Raw genomic sequence first — 20,059 nt, 5'->3', positions numbered from 1 at the left:
CTTTTCAATTTCATCGAGCCTCTCTCATCTTAACCCGGATATGTATTCACATAACGACTTCATCGGACTTATGTCAGCATTCAGTGACAGCGCTGGGCTCTGAGGTGCCTTGCTGGTGGCATTTAAGTCCTGCGAAACTCTATCCAAAAACTCGGCCATCATTGTGGTTTCCAACGTTGTCATTACCTTCAGCAAAGAATTTGCCTTTTGCTTCGTTTCTGATCACTCATCATCAACACCTTCAAATAGCAGTTTCATCGAGGTGGCTTTGATTTCTTTAGAACCTGCCACGAAAGCCCTCATTGCATCTGCTTCCGCTGACCGCTGCGTTTCTGACACTTGCTTTGGCATTACTGCTGCTGCGTTCTGTTTCAAGTGAGCTTGGAGTAGAGCCCAGCGATGAGTAGATACAGCAAAGAAAAAGTACATACGCTGTAAAAGCCGGAAAAAAACTAACGGCTTACCGAAAAGAGCTTGCAGCTTTTACAACCTCTTCAACATTCGTCGAGGGGAGGTGGGATGTCCTGCCACATCCATCGTTCCCAAAGTTCTTTATATGTGTAGCAAGGAAAGGATCAAACTTGGCGGTAAGTTCCTGGCACGCAAGGAAGTAGCATTTTTGGGGAGACAGTTTAAACCGTTGAATTCCGAGAGACAGCCCTCGTTCTGCTTGAAACATGCCTACACGAAGCATCCCTTATCGAAATAGGTAACCTCTCTTTAGATAAGGAAAATCACCAAGACGCATAAAGTTTTTTAACCAAACTACGAAGTCTGCCATTTTGTTCAACTCTCGGAGGGCCCGGTTCATTTGAACCCTTTGAATTTTGAACCCTGGGTGCAACCTTCGCCTCGCAGAGCATGCACTGTTGTGCCAGAGCACCTGACCGAACGGGGAAGCGAATAAGCACCTGCACTTCGTTGGAAGTTCACGGCATCGCGGTCAGCGTCTGCCCTGCGACCAAGCTAAGGGGCCCGCACCTGCCACCTGGAAGCAGGGACTTAGCCCTGCGTGCATTGTCTGAAATCCAGTCGTTCCAGCCAGCCCCGTAGATTGACGCCCGTCGTTCCAGCCAGCCCCGTAGTTTGACGCCAGTCGTTTTCGAAGCTACCCAGCTACGGAAAGCAGCATTCCTGAGGACGATAGAAAGGCTGCTCCACACCTGGGACCAAACAGCCTCCCTGTCAACACCTGCAGCCAAGGAAAAAGCCAACCCTGCGAGCTGCCCTACCAGTTGTCCACCATCGGTGGGGTGGGTTCCAAACCGTCGTGCTGTTCGTACCGGTTTGTCCCAGATCAAACAATGGACGGATGCCTTATTTAAGACCGGGCTGGTCTGTTGTTAGAGAGACGCCCCAGCCGACTTGGTCGTGCTGGCAGGCTCTGTCCTGCTATAAACTGCGATAACCTGCTATTACCTGCTATTACTTGCTATTCCTGCTATAAACGTTGTTAAGTTTTCATAAACGTTTTGGCCTCCTTGTCCTGCTCCTCAGCGATAGTCCGACATCTCCGGCATCATCGGCTCGCCAGCCTCCCGGCTTTCCTCGACACGAAACCCCCATTCGTAACAGCACACAGTTGAACAGGTGCGCACGCTGGTACCATTGGCATCAAATGAAACGCAAACAGCGGCAAGCATTTGCAATGGTATAGTGCGCACCATCCAGTTATCACCATGGACATGCATTTTCAGGGTGCTGCCAAACTGGATGCAAGTGCCAGTCAATTATGATGAATGAAGGGCGCACACAATACCCTTGAAAAAGCTTGCCGCTGTTCGGGTTTCATTTAACGCCGATAGTAGAGCTACCCCTTCCACCCACTGCACCATAGCTTGTGCACACACTTCTCGTCCCGGAACTCTACAGCCATAGGTGAACACTCATCTATGGCTGAGACAGCCCAATGGAAATTGTCAAGAGAGAATGCGACCTACATACTTGCTGTACGAAGGCCACAGAATAGCAAACATCCCCATCACAAAATGGTTCAAATCCATTCACTGTTCAATTATTTTATAGCAGAGCTTAGTGGTTGAGGTTTGCCGTGTGTCGTAGATAGAAAATTACCATCATTATGAACTGGCACGCACTCAAATGACTGCCCAAGCATTCTGTACAGATGGTTAACAGGAGAAGCTGAAGCATGCCCACCAGCTCTGCTGTGACCCAGCCTTGCGCGACTTATGTGCACGCTGCACTAATTTTCTTATTATCCTTTCTCTTCAATGTGAGCTGTTATGCCTTACAGGTCACAGAAGATGTCTCCTACCTTTTACATTACTAACAATAAACATTTCTCTTACAGCCAGCCAAGAGGATGATATGCACCTTCCTCCACTGCATCCATCTCCAATTTTCAAAGCCATGGTGTAGTGTTCAGAGGGTCTCCCTTCAATTCAGGAGGCGCAGGGTGGGAACCCAGTGCCGGTGGTCGCCTACTAGTTTTTCTGATAGAGGGTTACCTCAACCTGGCATTCGTTGGTGTGAATAAGCAAGGGAGGTTTAGAATAAAGAAGACTCATTTTTCTGCAACCCATAAGGGAACACGGCTCAGCGTCAGTGGTGATGGGGGAAACGAAGGGAAGGAAGTTAGAGAAAACTCCACTTTTTCGAGAAATGAGTACCCATAACACCGAGTGCCAGGCTCGGGTACCTTCTCTTCCCACAGAACCCAAAACCTCCTAGAAGCTTGCCTCTATATTCTACTTTCTCTTCTACTAGTGCTCTTCCCTACTCCATTCTGGCATTCTCCATTGTGAGTTGCCAAACTAAGCATTTTTCCCAACCTTCAACCAAGCTTTCACTGTAACCGCTAATCAAAAAACTCTGTCCTCCCTGCCACATCTCCCCTTCTTTAACCCTTTAAGATGCTTTGTACACTACTTGTTTTTGCTAGTTGTGCCTACTAGTGGCTAAGAAAGCGCAAGATATATTGATCGTTTGATGAATTGGACCTCCTGTGAAATAAATATCTTCATTTACCTTAATTTTACAGTCTACTGTTAAATATAGTAGCTTTGCTGATGTAACTACCATGTTCGACGAATAGTTTAGTTCGACGTGCCACTTACTGCGAAGCGCAACAGAAGCATAATTTTTCATTGCTCAGAATGAACTTAGCCGAAAACGAATTTACTCTGTATTTCTATCCTGATATTTTATTCTATTTATGCAAAAACAGAGCATAAATAACTTCAGGATAAGTAGATATTTATTCACGATTTAATTAGGATTAATTACTATACCACACAAAAATCGTGACATTATTTTTGTTAAAATAGAATATCGAGTGCCTTGAAATAACATTGTGTGAATTTGACGCATTTACAGACAATTCACAGCTGACGTATGAAAGGGTTAAAGCGCCAGTAAGCAAGCTCTCACTTTTTTTTTCACCACCAAAACAAGTTCACTAATTCTTACAGATGACCACGGCGATGACATTTAGTGAGTGTCACAGTGCTCCGTGCCGCACAGACAGTGGCGTACCAACTCGTTCGCCAGTGGGGGTTGGGGGTGGAGAGGGCTGGCTTCGCTCACTCTGTCCACTACACACACACACACATATATGTATATATATATATATATATATATATATCTATAGAGAGAGAGAGAGAGAGAGAGAGGGGGTGAGATAACTGCATTTGCTCTCAATTTGATGTGGTTTTTTATATTCATAGAGATAACTGAATTCAAGGAAGAATCTGCACAAAGAGACTGTTCAGGCTGGGCTGCCCTATACCGCGACAACACAGCAGTGTTTAATGACATTTTGGAAATATTGCCGTCAAGTTTCTAAAGTACAGCCACCCTTAACCTGTTCTTCATCTGACCATTCCATCTGGAAACTTCGCAGTCTCAGTTTGGCATTATAAATATGGTGAGTATGAAAAACCTGCTTTGACTCTAGTACCTTAAATCCTCACTTATTAAACAAAACATGTGGCTGACAAAGCAAGGTACTTCGCAGAAGTCTTCAGAATAAGCCAAGTGCCAATTTCTTTACTGTTAGAGCCCTCTAATATAAAGTCTTTCCAAAGAAGAAGACCAAGTTCAGTCGACAAATATTTATAGAGATAACATTGAGCTGGTTGTGCATACTATAAGACTGTAAATGACTACAAATTTATGTACTAGGTGTCGCTCCTTGCCCTCCTACTTTTCCCAGCTTGAGTGGGGGGTGGACGGGAAAGCGGTGAAGTGACCCTACACTCCTCCCCTCTGCCCCTCCAAGTAAATAACCTACGTAAACTGTGTAAGCTCAAATTTTCCTTGAAGGAATGTCGGCGATTATAACGCTAAACTACCTCGTATTCTATCCTTCTGTATAGGTTGTTAGCTGTTAATGATTGGTCGAAATTTTCTGGGTCATGCTAACAGCATCTGCTCGTAACAAAGATGTAACAAATGATGCTTAAGTGATCCACCACGTAATTACTGCTCATGCATGACTAGGTAAAAAATAATAAAGTATTTTCAATATGGCATATTGTTCAACATTGGTTCTTCGCTATTCGTCAAAAATTTCCGGTCAGCACATAAAATCGCCTCCTTGTTACGCGACGTGACAAGTCTGCAAAAACTCGCAGCATTAAAATGAAGTGTCCACAACAAGCAGTGCATTACTGAGCTGAAGAATAAGTAAATTATTTTTTTTTTAGAATAGCCAGACTGTGTCTCATTCTGAACGTAATTCAAGAAGGCTGCCCTCCAATCACATTGGCAGCGGCTACTTATAGCAGTGGGCAAGATGTATTCATATGTATATAACAGATACTTTCAGTTCAGTTGTAGTATAACGACGCTGAGCTGTTTTTGCGCGTATACAACTCTCTGCGAACTCATCATTGCCGACAGAGAGGTAGAGAGAGAAATAAACAGTATTAGGAACAGACACAATCCTTCGCAGGTGGGCAGCCTTCTTAGTCCAGAAAACCATGGATGCTGATCATCTCCCTGGTAAGCTAGGTCAAGTTACGAGGCCAACTTGAAAGCTGGGCTTCACAATATGCTCAAGGCCACTGGCTTGTTACAAGCCGCCGCGATCGCTGCAGGCTACCATATGGTAAGCAACTTGTGAAGCAGGCTAATCTGAGACTAAAGTGGGAATATTTTTTAGCTCTCCTGGATCGGCACAACTAAAATACTCGACACTTCTGCACACTCATCAACTCACAGCAGCTTGGATATGAAGGAATGGATGGCGATGTTATTCGGTTTGAAAAAAAAAACTAAATTTCCTGAAAAAGGAGACCGTTTGATCGGACTGTAGAATGCTTACTTGTTCCCACCCGTATTTGCATCACCGATTACTTAAACTCCAGGCCAGGCAGAACAAAATAAAATCATGACGGACTGCTGTAATGTTATAGAGCCCCAGCTGAGCGATAGCCTTCTCTGCAATGCTCGAGAGCAAGGCGCAAAAGCGTAGGATAGGCAGCCCGCACTGCAGAGAGCCTACAATGCATTATCATGACTGGTCATGACACACGGAGGACAATCATCATAGCAGAATCGTAGGACAAATTTTATTACATAATTACATTATTGCTGCTTTCAAGCAAAACTTTGCCTCACTTGTTAGTTTCCCAGTCTGCAGCCCACAATAACCTCTGTCGAAAGTGGCGGGGCTCTGCCCCCCTAACATTCCTCAGTTGGGGGGGGGGGGGCAGCGCCCCATTGCACCCCCCCCCCCCGGTAGATACGCCTATGCGCACTGATACACCACTTCGAAAAAAAAAAAAAATTCCCATAGCCCTCTCCAGTGCCAGCCCAGTCCTCTTCTCACACAAAGTGACGTAATAGTGTCCACAGTCAGTCTTACCTAGCACCTACTTTGTCAACTGGTCCTCTGCACTATGAAACAGCGCCTTGGCCTTGCGGAGTTGCAGTTTTGGCTGCGCAGTCCACATTTCTGTTTTCCTGCGCTGCCCTCTGGCATTTTGATCAGGGCTGGGACTACCAGCACAACTGATATATCCAAAATGAAAGTCTAGGAGATGAATAGGCGCTTCATGAATTTACCGCTAGAGAAGGTGCGCATGCGCGGTGGCATATTTGTATACCTCAACAGCACCTTGCACTCCTCACATCGCACTTCTTGATGAAGCCATTCTGAAACAAAGGACACATAGAGGAATTCTTGCTTGGTGATTGGCTGAGCACCGCTGACGAAATCTCTGACATCACGCTACGTTATCGAAGTTGGTGTAGTCCTGACAGTGAGCTACACCTACACCTGTTCGCTGAGAGTTGGAAGGCTGAGCGAGAAACCAAAACCAGCCGAAGCAGGTTGCTCTATACCATGTAACCTACTGTATACAGCACTTACAAAAATTTTGTAGCAGCATGTTCATGTTGTACACATGCTGTTATTTTTACATTACAAATTTTAGACCTCAGGGTTGTCTAATGGCCTTTCAAGGCAAGCCTGTATGCCCCTCACATTTATCGCTTCTCGTTTCCATGATGATGAGGCCTATCGTTTGTGAGGTCATGTTTTTGTGAAAAAGATACATTGTAGTGGACACAGGAAAATGGACACTACCCTGTGTGGATACGGATGTGTCTCATGAGACGGTCTTTCTGCGTAAAGCATGCACCGCAGTGGACACAGGAAAAGGGCCGTTCTCCTGTGTGGATACGGATGTGTCTCACGAGACCGCCTTTCTCCGCAAAGGATGCACTGCAGTGGACACAGGAAAAGGGCCGCTCTCCTGTGTGAATACGAATGTGTCTCACGAGACGGTCTTTCTGCACAAAGGATGCGCTGCAGTGGACACAGGAGAAGGGGCGCTCTTCGGTGTGGATAGTACGGATGTGTCTATTGAGGTCGTTTTGCTGCATAAAGGATGCACTGCAGTGGACACAGGAAAAGGGCCGCTCTCCTGTGTGCGTGCGGATGTGTCTCACGAGGTTGTTTTTGTGCGCAAAGGACGCATTGCAGTGGACACAGGAGAAGGGGCGCTCTTTTGTGTGGATACTACGGATGTGTCTCTTGAGGTCGTTTTGTTGCACAAAGGATGCACTGCAGTGGACACAAGAAAATGGACGCTCTCCAGTGTGCGTGTACATATGTCTCATGAGGCTCTTTCTCTGTCCAAAAGACGCATTGCATTGGGAACAGGAAAAGGGCCGCTCTCCTGTGTGCGTGCGGATGTGTCTCATGAGGCCGTTTTTGTGCGCAAAGGACGCATTGCAGTGGACACAGGAGAAGGGGCGCTCTTTTGTGTGGATACTACGGATGTGTCTCTTGAGGTCATTTTGCTGGACAAAGGATGCACTGCAGTGGACACAAGAAAATGGACGCTCTCCAGTGTGCGTGTACATGTGACTCACGAGGCTCTTTCTCTGCCCAAAGGATGCATTGCAGCGGGTGCAGGAAAAGGGCTGCTCTCCTGTGTGCATGCGGATGTGTGTCACAAGGCAGTGTTTCCGCACAAAGGACGCATTGCAGTGGACGCAGGAGAAGGGACGCTCTCCTGTGTGCATGCGGATGTGTCTCACGAGGCTGTTTTTGTGCGCAAAGAACGCATTGCAGTGGACACAGGAGAAAGGGCGCTCTCCTTTGTGGATACTACGGATGTGTCTCTTGAGGTCGTTTCGTCGCATAAAGGATGCACTGCAGCGGCCACAGGAAAATGGACGCTCTCCAGTGTGCGTGTACATGTGTCTCACCAGGCTGTTTTTCTGCGCAAAGGACGCATTGCAGTGCACACAGGAGAAGGGACGCACTCCTGTGTGAGTGCGCACGTGAGCCACCAGCTTGGACTTCTGAGTGAATGCAGCTGGACACAAGTGGCACTGTAAGGGGGGCTCGCCCATGTGTTTCCGAAGGTGTCTCTTCATAGTCGATTTGTCCAGGGTCACATAGGTGCACTGCTGGCAGGACTGGAGTCGGCCTCGTACGCATGCCAAGGAAGAGGACCGTTCCAAGGACGCAAAAGACAAGGAGCCTGCAAAGCCATCGAGAGTGCACAAAAGCAAGGCATATTATGTTTCATACACTACATGGAACTAGACTAGAGCAGCAGGCAATATACAAGGGTTGCTCCACATGTAAGTGAAGTGGACGATCACCTTGTCTCACACAAACCAAAGCTACTGTTATGGCAACAGTGCACCAATACAGCAAGTTTTGCAAAAATTCCCCCTTTGCTGCACATAAACTTTATGCTTAACACATGCCAACACCAAGTGCCAAAAAATTAGAATCTGATTTAGATGCCATTCCGATGCTATATCGAAAGAGTATAAAATGTTAGAATGTGCACCAACGAACACTAAACCACTAATGTACTTACTGTACTTCTGTTTGCAGAACCCATAGAACCCATAAAAATGTCCATAGAATACTACACAGCAATAGAACCACTTCATATTTGAACACATGAAGCAAGCAAAAGAAAAAAATACACTTATAAAGGTTACAATGCATCAACGTGGTCAGAATTACCAAGCACATAACGTGTATTACACAACGAACTGTTCCTTTATATTACTGCCACAGTTTACACATATCACACTAATTTGTCTATACTGCTTCAATGAAAGCATTTGATACCAGGGAATGCAAAGTCGCGTAATGACCAGATAATGTTGCAGCCATTTACAGACACTTTCAAATTACTATTTACAACTTAAACCCCTGTCACACGGCAAATCTAATGTCATTTACAACAAATCACATTAGGTCAACTTAATGTCATTTTACCTGCCTGCTGTCACATGACGAAAACAAATATCATTTTAAAATGATGACCATGACCTTAGCCCTCCTGAGCCGTGAAGTTGGGAGAAATAAAAATCTATTAAAACTTGCATCTCACATGCGTGTATCCTCAAAAATAATTTTCTATCACTAAAAACCTGCTAGAAGAATATAAACGCAGCCATTTTACACAACTTGCCACAGCTGTACGACACAAACGAAGTCAAGCCAAGAACGAAAACCAACATGGCCGACGATATGACCGGGCATTGGTACAGTGAACTAAAGCGTGGGAGCCCGACTGGCACTCCGGCTGCAGCTAATTCGTGTAGTCACCACCTTTATCACCAAAACGCGTGCAATCGGACGATCAACACCCGCGATACGGGCAACAAGAGAGCACCAATGAAACATGGCTGGCGTCCAGCCGCTGTAGTTGAGAGTAGCTTTCTTTTAGAAACTTTCGTGCGTGCTGTTACGTCATCAAACCAGTAATAAGTTAATCTAGTAAAGAATAAGATATTTACGAATTACAAAAGATACGCATACATAAGTCAACAGTTATCTCCCTAAAAGGTCTCTGGCGTCGAGACTACGCATTCGGTCCGAAATCGAATGCGAATGCGTTTCGGGAATTCATTTGACAGGAAATGTCATTTTCGTCGAATGGCATTAGTTTCCCCATGTGACAGCAAACAAATGGCATTACAAACGAATGAGATTAGCTGTATATGACATTATATTTGCGATGTGACAGGGGTATTACAGTGTTAAATCAAAGTGCCACTACTGAGCATTGCAGCAACTTATCTGCAAAACTGTTTCTCTCAGCACTGCAGACACAAACGTAAAACGAAAAGATGCATATTAAATTACTTGTCTGAATCAGTGCTTTGTAAAAGAATAAAATTTCCTCACGTTGATGATTCAGATTTAAATGTTGCGATGAAATCCACTATTTTTCCAATTTCAATGGTAATATAGACTAACAGTGGCAAAAGCGACTAGTCAGTATAGTCAGTAGTATAATAACTGGGGTTTAACATCCCAAAACCACTATATTGTCAAGAGGGGAAACAACAAACAGAGAACTTGAAGCGAACAGCTGTTTATTTCGGCCACAACAGCCACTAATTTCTTCGCTCTCTTCTTCTGCCACCACTAGAGCGCGGCATTACCCTCTCCCCACAAAAAAAAGAAAACATCGTATTGATGCCGATGCTCTGGATAACAGCGAAAGCTTAGGCAAAAAAATGTTTTTGTCTGTTGCACAGGACAAGGACGAGATAAAAGAAATGACAAAGAAATGCACATTGGTCCTGAAGGCACGCTCTGCACCACAAAGTTTGTGACTTGCAGTCATCGCGAATGGTACGTACAGCTTCATCCTGGAGACATGAACAACATCCGAGGAGCGTAGTCTACGGGAGTGGTGCGATGTGTCTGCTGGGACAACTTTGTAGTTAACTTCACTGAGGCGATGAAGAACTCTATAGGGCCCAAAGTATCGGCATAACAATTTCTTTGAGCACCCTTGCTGACGTATAAGGGGTTCAAACCCAGACTAGGTCGCCAGGCTTGTACGTTACAGTTCTGTGATGGGTGTTGGATGGCGAGCATCTTGATTTTGCCGTGACCAAATGCGCAAGGTTCCGGGCTTCTTTGGCACGCTTAACAAATACGTCTGTATCCAGGGTAGTCGCGTCCAGCGGAGTTGGTTGCAGCATGATGTCAAGCATCGTGGTGATGTCGCAGCCGTAACCCAGACTAAAAGGAGCAAAGCGGGCGGTTTCCTGAAGAGTAGTGTTGTAGGCAAATGTGACATATGGGAGGATTTCGTCCCAATTGTTGTGTTCCTTGGCGAGATACATCAAAAGCATATCTGGAATCGTTTCGTTAAGGCGTTTTGTTAACCCACTGGTCTGCAGGTGGTATGCCAGTTGCTGTTCGCCGTGTCGTACCACTCAGCCGCAGGATATCTCGGAGCAACTGTGTCATAAATGCAGTACCACGACCTGTGATGAGGACAGCAGGGGCACCGTGGCGGAGAACGATGGTATATTGAGAAAAAAATTGGGCACATCGGAAGCAGTCTCTCGCTGAACGGCTTGTGTTTCACAGTATCTAGACAAGTAGTCGGTGGCGACAAGAATCCGGCGGTTATCAGCTGAAGGTTTCGGAAACGTGCCGAGTAAATCCATCCCGACCTGAGCAAAAGGTGCGTGAGGGGGTCGTACAGGCTGAAGCAGAGCAGCAGGTTTCATCGGTGGATTTTTGCAGTGTTGGCAAGCTGTGCAAGCATTGATGTAATGCCTGACAGTTTTTGTAAGTTTCCGCCAGTAGTATTTCTACTTAATCCTCGCCTGAGTACGCACGAAGCCTAGATCCCCGACGATGGTTCGTCATGGCATGCACGCAAAATGTCGTTGCGGAGAGCAGCAGGAACGACTAGGAGGTAAACAGTTTTCGTAGGATGAAAGTTGCGCTTGTAGAGGACGCCGTTGCGTAGACAGAAAGATGAAAAGTCATGCGCAAACTGACGTGGGGGTTGTCAGCAACATCTCTCAAGGTACTCGATCAGTGGTTGCAGTTTTAAGTCGTCGCGTTGCTGCTGAGCCAAGTTCAAGGATGTTAGAATAGAAAGGCAACTGAAGTCTTCGTCATTCTCTTCTGTAGTGGTCTCGACAAGTGCATGGGAAAGACAGTCGGCGTCGATGTGTTTCTGGCCAGACTTGTAAACTATTGTCATAATATCAAATTCCTGTAACTGAAGGCACCATCTTGCGAGACAACCCGAAAGATCTTTAAGATTCACCAGCCAGCAGAGAGAGTGGGGGTCACCGACGATTCGGAAGGGGCGTCTGTACAGATATGGCCTGAATTTCATACTAGTAGTTCATACGCGACCCCAGACATTCTTTTTCAGTCGTTGAGTAGTTTTTCTCCGCAGATGACAATGTGTGGCTAGCGTAGGCAATAACGCGTTCCACACCATCTTGATATTGCACGAGAACGGCTCAGAGGCCAAGGTTGCTAGCATCAGTGAGTACTTCTGTGTCAAATTGACCAAGGATAAGTGGCGTTTGTAGGCGTTGTTGAAGGTAGCGGAAAGCGTCTGATTGTTCTGGACCCCAGACGCAGGCAATGTCGTTTTTGACGAGTTGTTGCAGAGGTTCGATGATCTTCGAAAAATTTGGCACATGAGAGCAGTAATACGCACAAAGGCCCAGAAAGCTGCGTACATTATGCTTTGTCTTCAGTATCAGGAACAAAGGAACTGCTATGGCCTTTTCAGGGTTGGGTCGAACACCGCTACTGCTCTCAATATAGCCAAGGAATTTAAGCTCCTCGTATTCAATGTGACACTTTTCCAGCTTCAGAGACAGGCTGGCGGTGCAAATGACCAGAAGAACTGCGCCTCAAGCCGCTCAATGTGCTGTTCAAACGTCTTGGAAAAAACGACTACGTCATCTAAATACACCAAACAAGACGCCACTTGAGGTCACACAAAACTGGGTCCATCATTCGCTGGAATGTGGCTGGAGCGGAGCACAGTCCAAAAAGGAGGACTTTAAATTCGTAGATACCGTCAGGTGTTATAAACACCGTTTTTCCTCAGTCCCATTCGTCTACTTCAATCTGCCAATACCCCCTACGGAGATCCATTGAACAGAAGTAATGGGCACGTGTCACGAATTCAGGTGGTTGCGAACGATGGATTCAAACAGGACTCTGTTAACGGCAAAAAAGACATTTAATGAACACACGCACAGCACTCAAGAAATACAAATAATATACAAAACAAATTCCAAAAACTGCAAATTCAAACTAAACCTACGAACCAGCCGCACTACTAACAAAACCGTCCTAGTTAAACTAAGGCCTTAGTGCTGCTCATGGTTCGGGTTAACCTTCAGGATGAAAGGGCTGACTTTACTTCGTCCTGCTGATACTTCCCGTCAATGTCCGGGATTGGTCGCGTCGTGTCCCATTCGGTGATTTAGACGGTGTTGACGACCATCGCCTTCCTTGCCGCTGCCGAATCGTCATCCGTCGTCGTCATCACATGACGTCGTCGCTGACGTGGCGGAGGCCTCCGAGATTAGGCCTAGCGGCGGTTGTTGATGCCCGGTGCTAAGAGCCGACGTGGCCCACTGGGGACTGTCTTCGGCGGCTTGCTTCGACGGGGGCTTGCGCCAGGAACGTCAGTGATGGCTGCGCGCGGTTGCTACATCCCGAGCAGCCTCACTCGAACCGGGTCGAGGTCTCCGGCCACCTCTCAGGACGTCCGCGTCACAGGCTGCCGAGTCGCACTCCTGCCGCTCCCGTTGCCAGTGCGCTTGCTGGCGAGATAACCTTCTCCTGGCAAGTCCACGTAGACAATGCCAGCGCGTCGTTCCTTGCGTCCCGATCACAGCTCGGGTCACGCGCCTCCGGCTTCTCCACGCTATGGTGAGCGTGCTTGCACCGTTTCGAACATTTCATCGTCTTCTTTCTTGCGAAGGGCTCTTTCTTACTCATGACAGCACGACGCAGAGATCCAAGGAGTGATCGATGCAAGGAAGAGGATATACATCTTTTGTCGTGATCTTGTTCAGTTTATGGTAGTCTACACAGAATCGTAGTGAACCATCTTTTTTCTTAACCAACACAACAGGTGACGCCCAAGGACTTGTCAATGGTTGAAGTACGTCGTCATCGAGCATTTGTTTAACTTGGTGACGAATGGCATCCTGTTCTTTTTGTGACATGTGGTAAGCGTGTTGGCGCACAGGTTGGACGTTGGGCTACGTTAGAGGTGTCTGCTAGACCTTCGAGGTAGTGGCAAAACAGTCACTAAAGGATGACAGTAGACTGAGGAGCCTTGCCCGCTTAGGTTGTTCTCACTGGCGATTGATGTTGAGGTGACTAGTCACGTCGGCACCGCAGCTTTCCTCTGTCGAGATTATCGTAACCAAAAGGAAGGCGTCCGACCGGTAGCAACGCGGCCACCGTCGCATACCCCCGCGGTCATAGAAGCTCTGCAGGATGCCTCGGGTTGGTGCTGGACCGCGAGCTCCCTATTCTTTCTCCCTTTACGGCTTTCCTCTGTCTTTCACTCCTGCCACTTCTGGTGCACTGTGTGCAGTTGCTCCACTTTCCTCTCTCTTGTTTGGCAGAATAAACTAGACATTGTTACTGAGAAGATGTGTCCTTCTCGTACAACCCGGCTCTACAAAGTGGTGCCCCGGACATAATTCGCAGCACTGCCGAAGTATTGTAGAGCCATGCAATGCAACAAGATGCACCCCAACACGAAAGCTACCGGCACGACTGATCAGGACGTCTCTGCGGTGTCTCTCTGACTCCCACCTTACTGGGACCGCAACCCTTCAATCTGGTTCCTGCAAGCAGAGTCACAATTTGTGCTGAACAACGGAAGTACCATCTCATTGTTTCGGTGCTGTCACCTGCCGCTGCCGAAGAGGTATCCGACGCGCTTTCAGGACCACCCTCTGCTACACCACAAAGCACTCTCAAGGCTGCTCTAGTGGAGCGTTGTCAACACCACGCGAGGTGCACCACCTGGCCTTCATCTCGAAGTTCTCAAATGACATACGCCACATCAGCGGTGTTGACAACGCTCCACCTGACGCCCTCAGTCACGTGGATGCCATCACGCGTAGTCGCTCCAAAAGCTCTACCTCAGCATCATTTCCGTGCAACCTCCAAGGTCTGGCTACAGCCCAACCAAACGACACCGAGCTTCAACACGTATGCAAAGCGTCCACATCACTTCAGCTTGAAGCAGTGACATTGGAAGATGTGCCAAACATTTGCAACACCTCCACAGGCACACCGAGACCATTCCTAACCAGCCCTTTCCGGATGAAAATATTCAATGCCTATCACAGCCTTTCTCACTCCGGAAATCGTGCTTCCCAAAAGCTTATTTCTTCATGCTTTGTCTGGCCGGGCATGAACGTCAACATCAGGGACTGGGTACGTGAGTATGCATCTTGTCAGCAGGCCAAAGTTCAACAGTACCCTGTTCCCCCGTCAAAGCCTTTCTTGCAACCCGACGAACATTTCGCCATTGTGCATATCAACATCATTGACCCACTACCATCGTGTCAAGGCTATCGCTTATCTTCCCACCTGTGTCGATCGTTTCACCCGCTGGCCCGAAGTGACTCCTATGCCCAACATGTCTGCAGCTACAGTCGCAGCAGCCTTTGTTTCCAACTGGATATCCCGTTTTAGCTGTCCAACAACCATTGTATATGACCAAGTTCGCCAGTTCGAATCTTTCCTCTTTTCGGAGCTTCTGAAACTTCTTGGTATTTCATTCCTATGAATAGCGTCATACCATCCGCAAACAAACGGCCTCGTCGAGAGATTCCATCGTCATCTTAAGGCAGCATTCACGGTGCACAGTTGCCCTGACAAGCGGGTTGACCTATTTGGAATTAGATTTTCCTTCAAAAAGGACCTCTCCTGTTGCACTTCCGAGCTTGTTTACGGCAAATTATTATCATGTAGTGCGAAAAGACAAAACGAACACACAGAACCACAAACCCCTTTGCACCTCGCTTCGCCTGCCTGCCGATTTCTTCGAAGAAAGCGGCAGCGCCACCAAGATCATCATCATCATCATCAGCCTGTCTACGCCCACTGCAGGGCAAAGGCCTCTCCCATGTTCCGCCAATCAACCCAGTCCTGTGCTCTCTGCTGCCACGTTATACCTACAAACTTCTTAATCTCATCTACCCACCTAATTTTCTGTCTCCCCCTCACGCGTTTGCCATCCCTTGGAATCCAGTCAGTTACCCTTAATGACCACCGGTTATCCTGCCGACGTGCTACGTGCCTGGCCCATATCCATTTCTTCTTGATTTCAACTATGATGTCCTTAACCCCCGTTTGTTCCCTGACCCACTCTGCTCTCTTCCTGTCTCTTAAGGTTACACCTATCATTTTCCTTTCCATCACTCGCTGCGTCGTCCTCAATTTAAGTTGAACCCTCTTTGTAAGTCTCCAGGTTTCTGCTCCGTAGGTAAGTACCGGTAAGATGTAGCTGTTATATACCTTCCTCTTGAGGGATAGTGGTAGATTGCCCTTCATGATTTGATAATGCTTGCTGAATGAGCCCCATCCCATCCTTATTCTTCTAGTTATTTCACTCTCATGGTTCGGCTCCGCGGTTACTACCTGTCCTAAGTAGACGTACTCCTTTACAACTTTCAGTGTATCGCCACCTATTGCAAAGCGCTGTTGTCTGCCAAGATTGTTCCACACTATTTTAGTTTTATGCATATTAATTTTCAGACCTACTCTTCTACTTTCCGTATCCAGTTCAGTAATCAAAAGCTGTAATTCGTCTCCCGCGTTACTCATCAATCAGTGATGCTACCGAGGACTTCCGATCTGGAGCAATTTTTGGAGCAGCAAAATTTCCGTTTTGGAGCACTATGGAGCAGCAAAAAAATTCATCTTGGAGCACTTTGGAGCAGATAATTTTGCATCTGGGAGCACTCTGGAGCAGCAAATTTTACATCCTGGAGTGCACTACAGAAGCATATTGCATTAACATTCAAGCCCCTGAATATTGTTATGGGGCTCTTAGGAAGGCTAGAAATATTTCGATTCATTGAAAATCTCATGGAAAAAATCATCTCAGGAGAACTCCATACTTCACACGCTAATGAAAAAATAAGGGCTCATGCAGTTGAGTGTTCTGGATTAACCTCTTCGGCGATTGTTTTCAACACTAACAAATAAACAGAATACCGGATCAATAAAATTGCATTTTTTGAAATAACACTCTAAATACATCTGCGTGGTTATCAGCAGACGTGGTAGACAAACGCCGCAATGTACAGCAGTGCCTCATGGCCAAAGAGCCACACTGTCCCTAATGCATTCCCCTAAGAAAACTCCAAGGCAAAAGCCAGGTTCTTTTTCTTCTCGATCGACGGGTAGATCCTCCCCCTCCCTCTCTGCAAGCTTTCTGCACCTCACCTGGTTTTGCGCTAGCTCCATGATTGGTGCGCCGATCACGGAAGCAGTGTAAAGTGACTATGTCATGTGATGATGTCATCACATGACGTCACGATATATGACGCCATGATGACGTCACAAGTTTTGACGATATATGACGTGATGATGACGCCATCACATGATGATTATTTTTTGCGTCAATCGATTGACGCCGCCGACGGTCAATTTTCGTGTTTCATAAAGCATCTAAGGCTTTTGCATTAATATTGCGGAATGAACGTTAACAGCCTGGCCGTTAACAACCTGGCCTTACATACCAAACTGGCCTCCACCATGTCACCTCTGGGCCATGCACGAAACAGCTTCGCTTACCATCCACTTCACAGAGTGAAATGGCTCCTCAATTTTTTTTAATTTTTATTATGATAGCAATGATATCGACACTCTCGGCGGATTTTTGCCATTGCCGTTGCCATAATTTTCTGTATAAAGTTCAAATTAATAACATCACCACGCGCACTCTAGCTTGCGAGCGCTGGCGATGAACGCGGCTGAAGTGGAGATTAAACTAGCCGGCCGTCTGTCTCCGTCGCACGGGGAGCGCATGAGATAACATCTTCCCGCGTGCGGGCCTGCCGTCGAGTGCTCATCAAACAGTGAGGAAACGCCCCGCCCGTCTTTCCTAAGGAGCACGAAGAGACGCCAGGGGAGCGCGCGGGGGGGGGGGGGTGGAGGGAGGGGACCGCATCGTTCGAAGGGCGCAATCGCGCGCACTATCTCAAGAATCGGAATATTAGGCGCGAAGTGGACACGGACGGATAGGGAGACACACACACGGGCGCCTTTCTGTGGCACATGGGTTTGAAGAAACATTCAGTGAAGAGCCCAATGTACTAGAAATATATGTGTGTCTCCCTATCCGTCCGTGTCCACTTCGCGCCTAATATTCCGAATCATGCAATACCAACACGCCCAGTTGATCACCCTCACATCGCTTTCTCAAGGCATCAGGAGACTGTTCATAAACTTGCTGTGCTCCTAACGCTTACTTCGTGTTTAGAGAACTCGGAGCACGAAAACGCTTCGGTTCCTGGAGCGGCCATGTTCCCTTAAACCAGCGTTTTGTTGAGTTACGCGAGATCGGATCCAAAAGAGTTAGCAGCTAGACCTCGTTTAACTATACAATTTGTTGGTATCGCATTCATAACTGAGATTTTTTTAACCATCAGCTATTGACCATTGAAAGCGAGGGGCGGACGTGTAACATGGCGTAGCCGCTTCACTGTGGGCCGTGAGCGACGGGCCCGCTACTGACAGCTGCGCATTTGCGGCTGCTCCGACCATGAGATATGCTTTTATTAATGAGATTACATTTTTAAAAAGCAAGCAAAAATTCGAATTGGAACCCTAGCATGTGAGCTCGAAAGGGCAGGGCCTTTTAGGGGGTATTTACCGCAGAGTGATTACAAACTCGGATGTGCTGGTGGAAGGTATTACGAAAAGGCCCTTCTGGATGAAGATCCATGGATAAAGTATATCTGAGGAAAAGTGTCAACGCGTTCCCGCCGTTCGCGTGCTCTTCCTTTTATAAACGCGAAGCAAGGAAAATTCGATATTTTTCCATATATATCTACTCCTAGTGATCCCAGGTTTCATTGCGCGATGTCCAGAAACAGAAGTGACAGATATTTTAGCGGCACGCATGTAGTTATTACCGAACATTGCTTTCCTTGCGTGCCATGCGACGCTTGAAACGAGCTATCAGCAGCGTTTCTGGAACAGACGACGTCCATCGATGAATCGCCGTCGCACTTTCTCGCTACCGATAGGCCTAGACGTCACAAGCCTCTGCGGAGAGCACGTTTTGCTGTCGAGACGACTTGTAGAACAGAAGCTACGTCGGCACCGTGCATGTCATCGTGGCTTACTCGGGACGCACGCGCGAGCGCTCTTTATTCAGCAGAATAATTCATGGTCCATGGTTGCGACTTTGGCAGCCCCAAGATCAAGCTGCACATGTTCTGACGCGCCGGCGGTGCCATTGCCAGTGATAGACGGCCCCAAACGCGAGACTTTGGCGCAGTTTGGCGCAATTTTCGTCGATATTATCAGGATGGCGCAGTAAATACAATTTGGCGCACTCTGGCGCAGTTGGCGCAGGAGTGGAATCACTGATCAATGCAATATCATCAGCGCACCGTAGGTTACTGAGATACTCTCCATTAACTCTTATCCCTTACTCTTCCCAATCTAGGGGCCTGAAAACCTCCTGTAAACACACGATGAATAACATTGGAGAGACCGTGTCTCCCTGCCGTACGCCCTTCTTTATTGGGATTCTGTCGCTTTCTTTATGGAGGACTATAGTGGCTGTGGATCCGCTGTAGATTTCTTCCATTATGTTTATATAGGCTTCGTCAATGCCCTGATTCCGCAGTGCCTGCATGACTGCTGATGTCTCCACTGAATCAAATGCCTTCTCGTAATCTATGAAGGCTATGTATAGGGGTTGGTTGTATTCCGTGCATTTCTCTATCACCTGATTGATAGTATGAATATGGTCTATTGTTGAGAAGCCTGTACGAAATCCTGCCTGGTCCCTTGGTTGATTGAACTCTAATATCGTATTAATTCTGTTAGCAATTACTTTTGTAAATAGCTTGTAGACAACGGACAGTAGGCTTATGGGCCTGTAATTTTTCCGGTCCTTGACGTCCCCTTTCTTATGGATCAAGATGATGTTGGCATTCTTCCAAGAATTCCAAGTGAAACTCTGAATTCCTGTACTTTCCCTCTCAGAGCTCGTTCATTAATCGGCTTCTTGCGTATCAGTTTCTGCCGTTCCTTCCTCACGTCTAGTTGAATTCTAGATCTTACCATTATATGGTCACTGCATCGGATCTTGTTAACTACTTCCACATCCTGTACAATGCCCGGGTGCCACCAAGATAACAGCCACTGAATACATCGACCAGCCGCGCGAGGTCGTTCAACGCATTTGCCCACAGCCTACATGCAGCCAGCCACGTGCAGCGTACATCGCTCAGGACCTAAAAAGAGCGACATGTGTTTGTGCGGCACGGCCCTGTGCGTGCCCAGCTTCAACCACACTACCTCGACTCGTTCCGTATGTTGGAGTGCCGACCTGCCAACTGTCGACATGAATGGGTCACGCGATACAATCGTGGTCGAGCGACTCAAGCCAGCGTTCAGCGAAGCACCCTCACTTAATTACCTGCTCTGCTCCTGGAATAGCTTCGTTTTTTGCTCTCCTCCTCTGTACCCAGCTTCACCTTGTCCACGTTGCTAGGGTTTCTTTACCAGGCTCAACTCACTACACTAGGCGTCCCTGTCATCCACTAT

At 47.2% G+C, this 20,059-nt stretch overlaps 2 protein-coding genes and 1 long non-coding RNA gene across 10 annotated transcripts in view; 1 reads left to right on the top strand and 2 right to left on the bottom strand.

The window, feature by feature from the left end:
• The window catches only part of LOC119390670 (gastrula zinc finger protein XlCGF8.2DB), an 807,836-nt gene that overhangs the window by 284,067 nt on the left and 503,710 nt on the right, over positions 1 to 20,059 (bottom strand).
• LOC119390683 (gastrula zinc finger protein XlCGF57.1) overlaps positions 5,214 to 20,059 on the bottom strand; it is a 250,221-nt gene continuing 235,375 nt past the window's right edge. For 7 of the 8 annotated variants that reach the window (XM_049415108.1, XM_049415111.1, XM_049415106.1 and 4 more), the window contains one exon: positions 5,214 to 7,961. In XM_049415108.1, the coding sequence (XP_049271065.1) occupies positions 6,550 to 7,961 (1,412 nt within the window). In that variant the 3' untranslated portion in view covers positions 5,214 to 6,549. The remainder of the gene's footprint in view (positions 7,962 to 20,059) is intronic. The other variant, XM_049415109.1, reaches the window with a different exon arrangement.
• The window catches only part of LOC125758208 (uncharacterized), a 400,853-nt gene continuing 388,514 nt past the window's right edge, over positions 7,721 to 20,059 (top strand). For both annotated transcript variants that reach the window (XR_007415976.1, XR_007415975.1), the window contains exon 1: positions 7,721 to 7,842. This is a non-coding gene — a long non-coding RNA (uncharacterized LOC125758208). The remainder of the gene's footprint in view (positions 7,843 to 20,059) is intronic.

The sequence above is a fragment of the Rhipicephalus sanguineus genome, chromosome 4 (genome assembly GCF_013339695.2).
Source record: "Rhipicephalus sanguineus isolate Rsan-2018 chromosome 4, BIME_Rsan_1.4, whole genome shotgun sequence".
NCBI classification, from domain to species: Eukaryota; Metazoa; Arthropoda; class Arachnida; order Ixodida; family Ixodidae; genus Rhipicephalus; species Rhipicephalus sanguineus.
The sequence above is the reverse complement of the archived record's forward strand: the minus strand, read 5'-3'. Positions and strand labels throughout refer to the sequence as shown.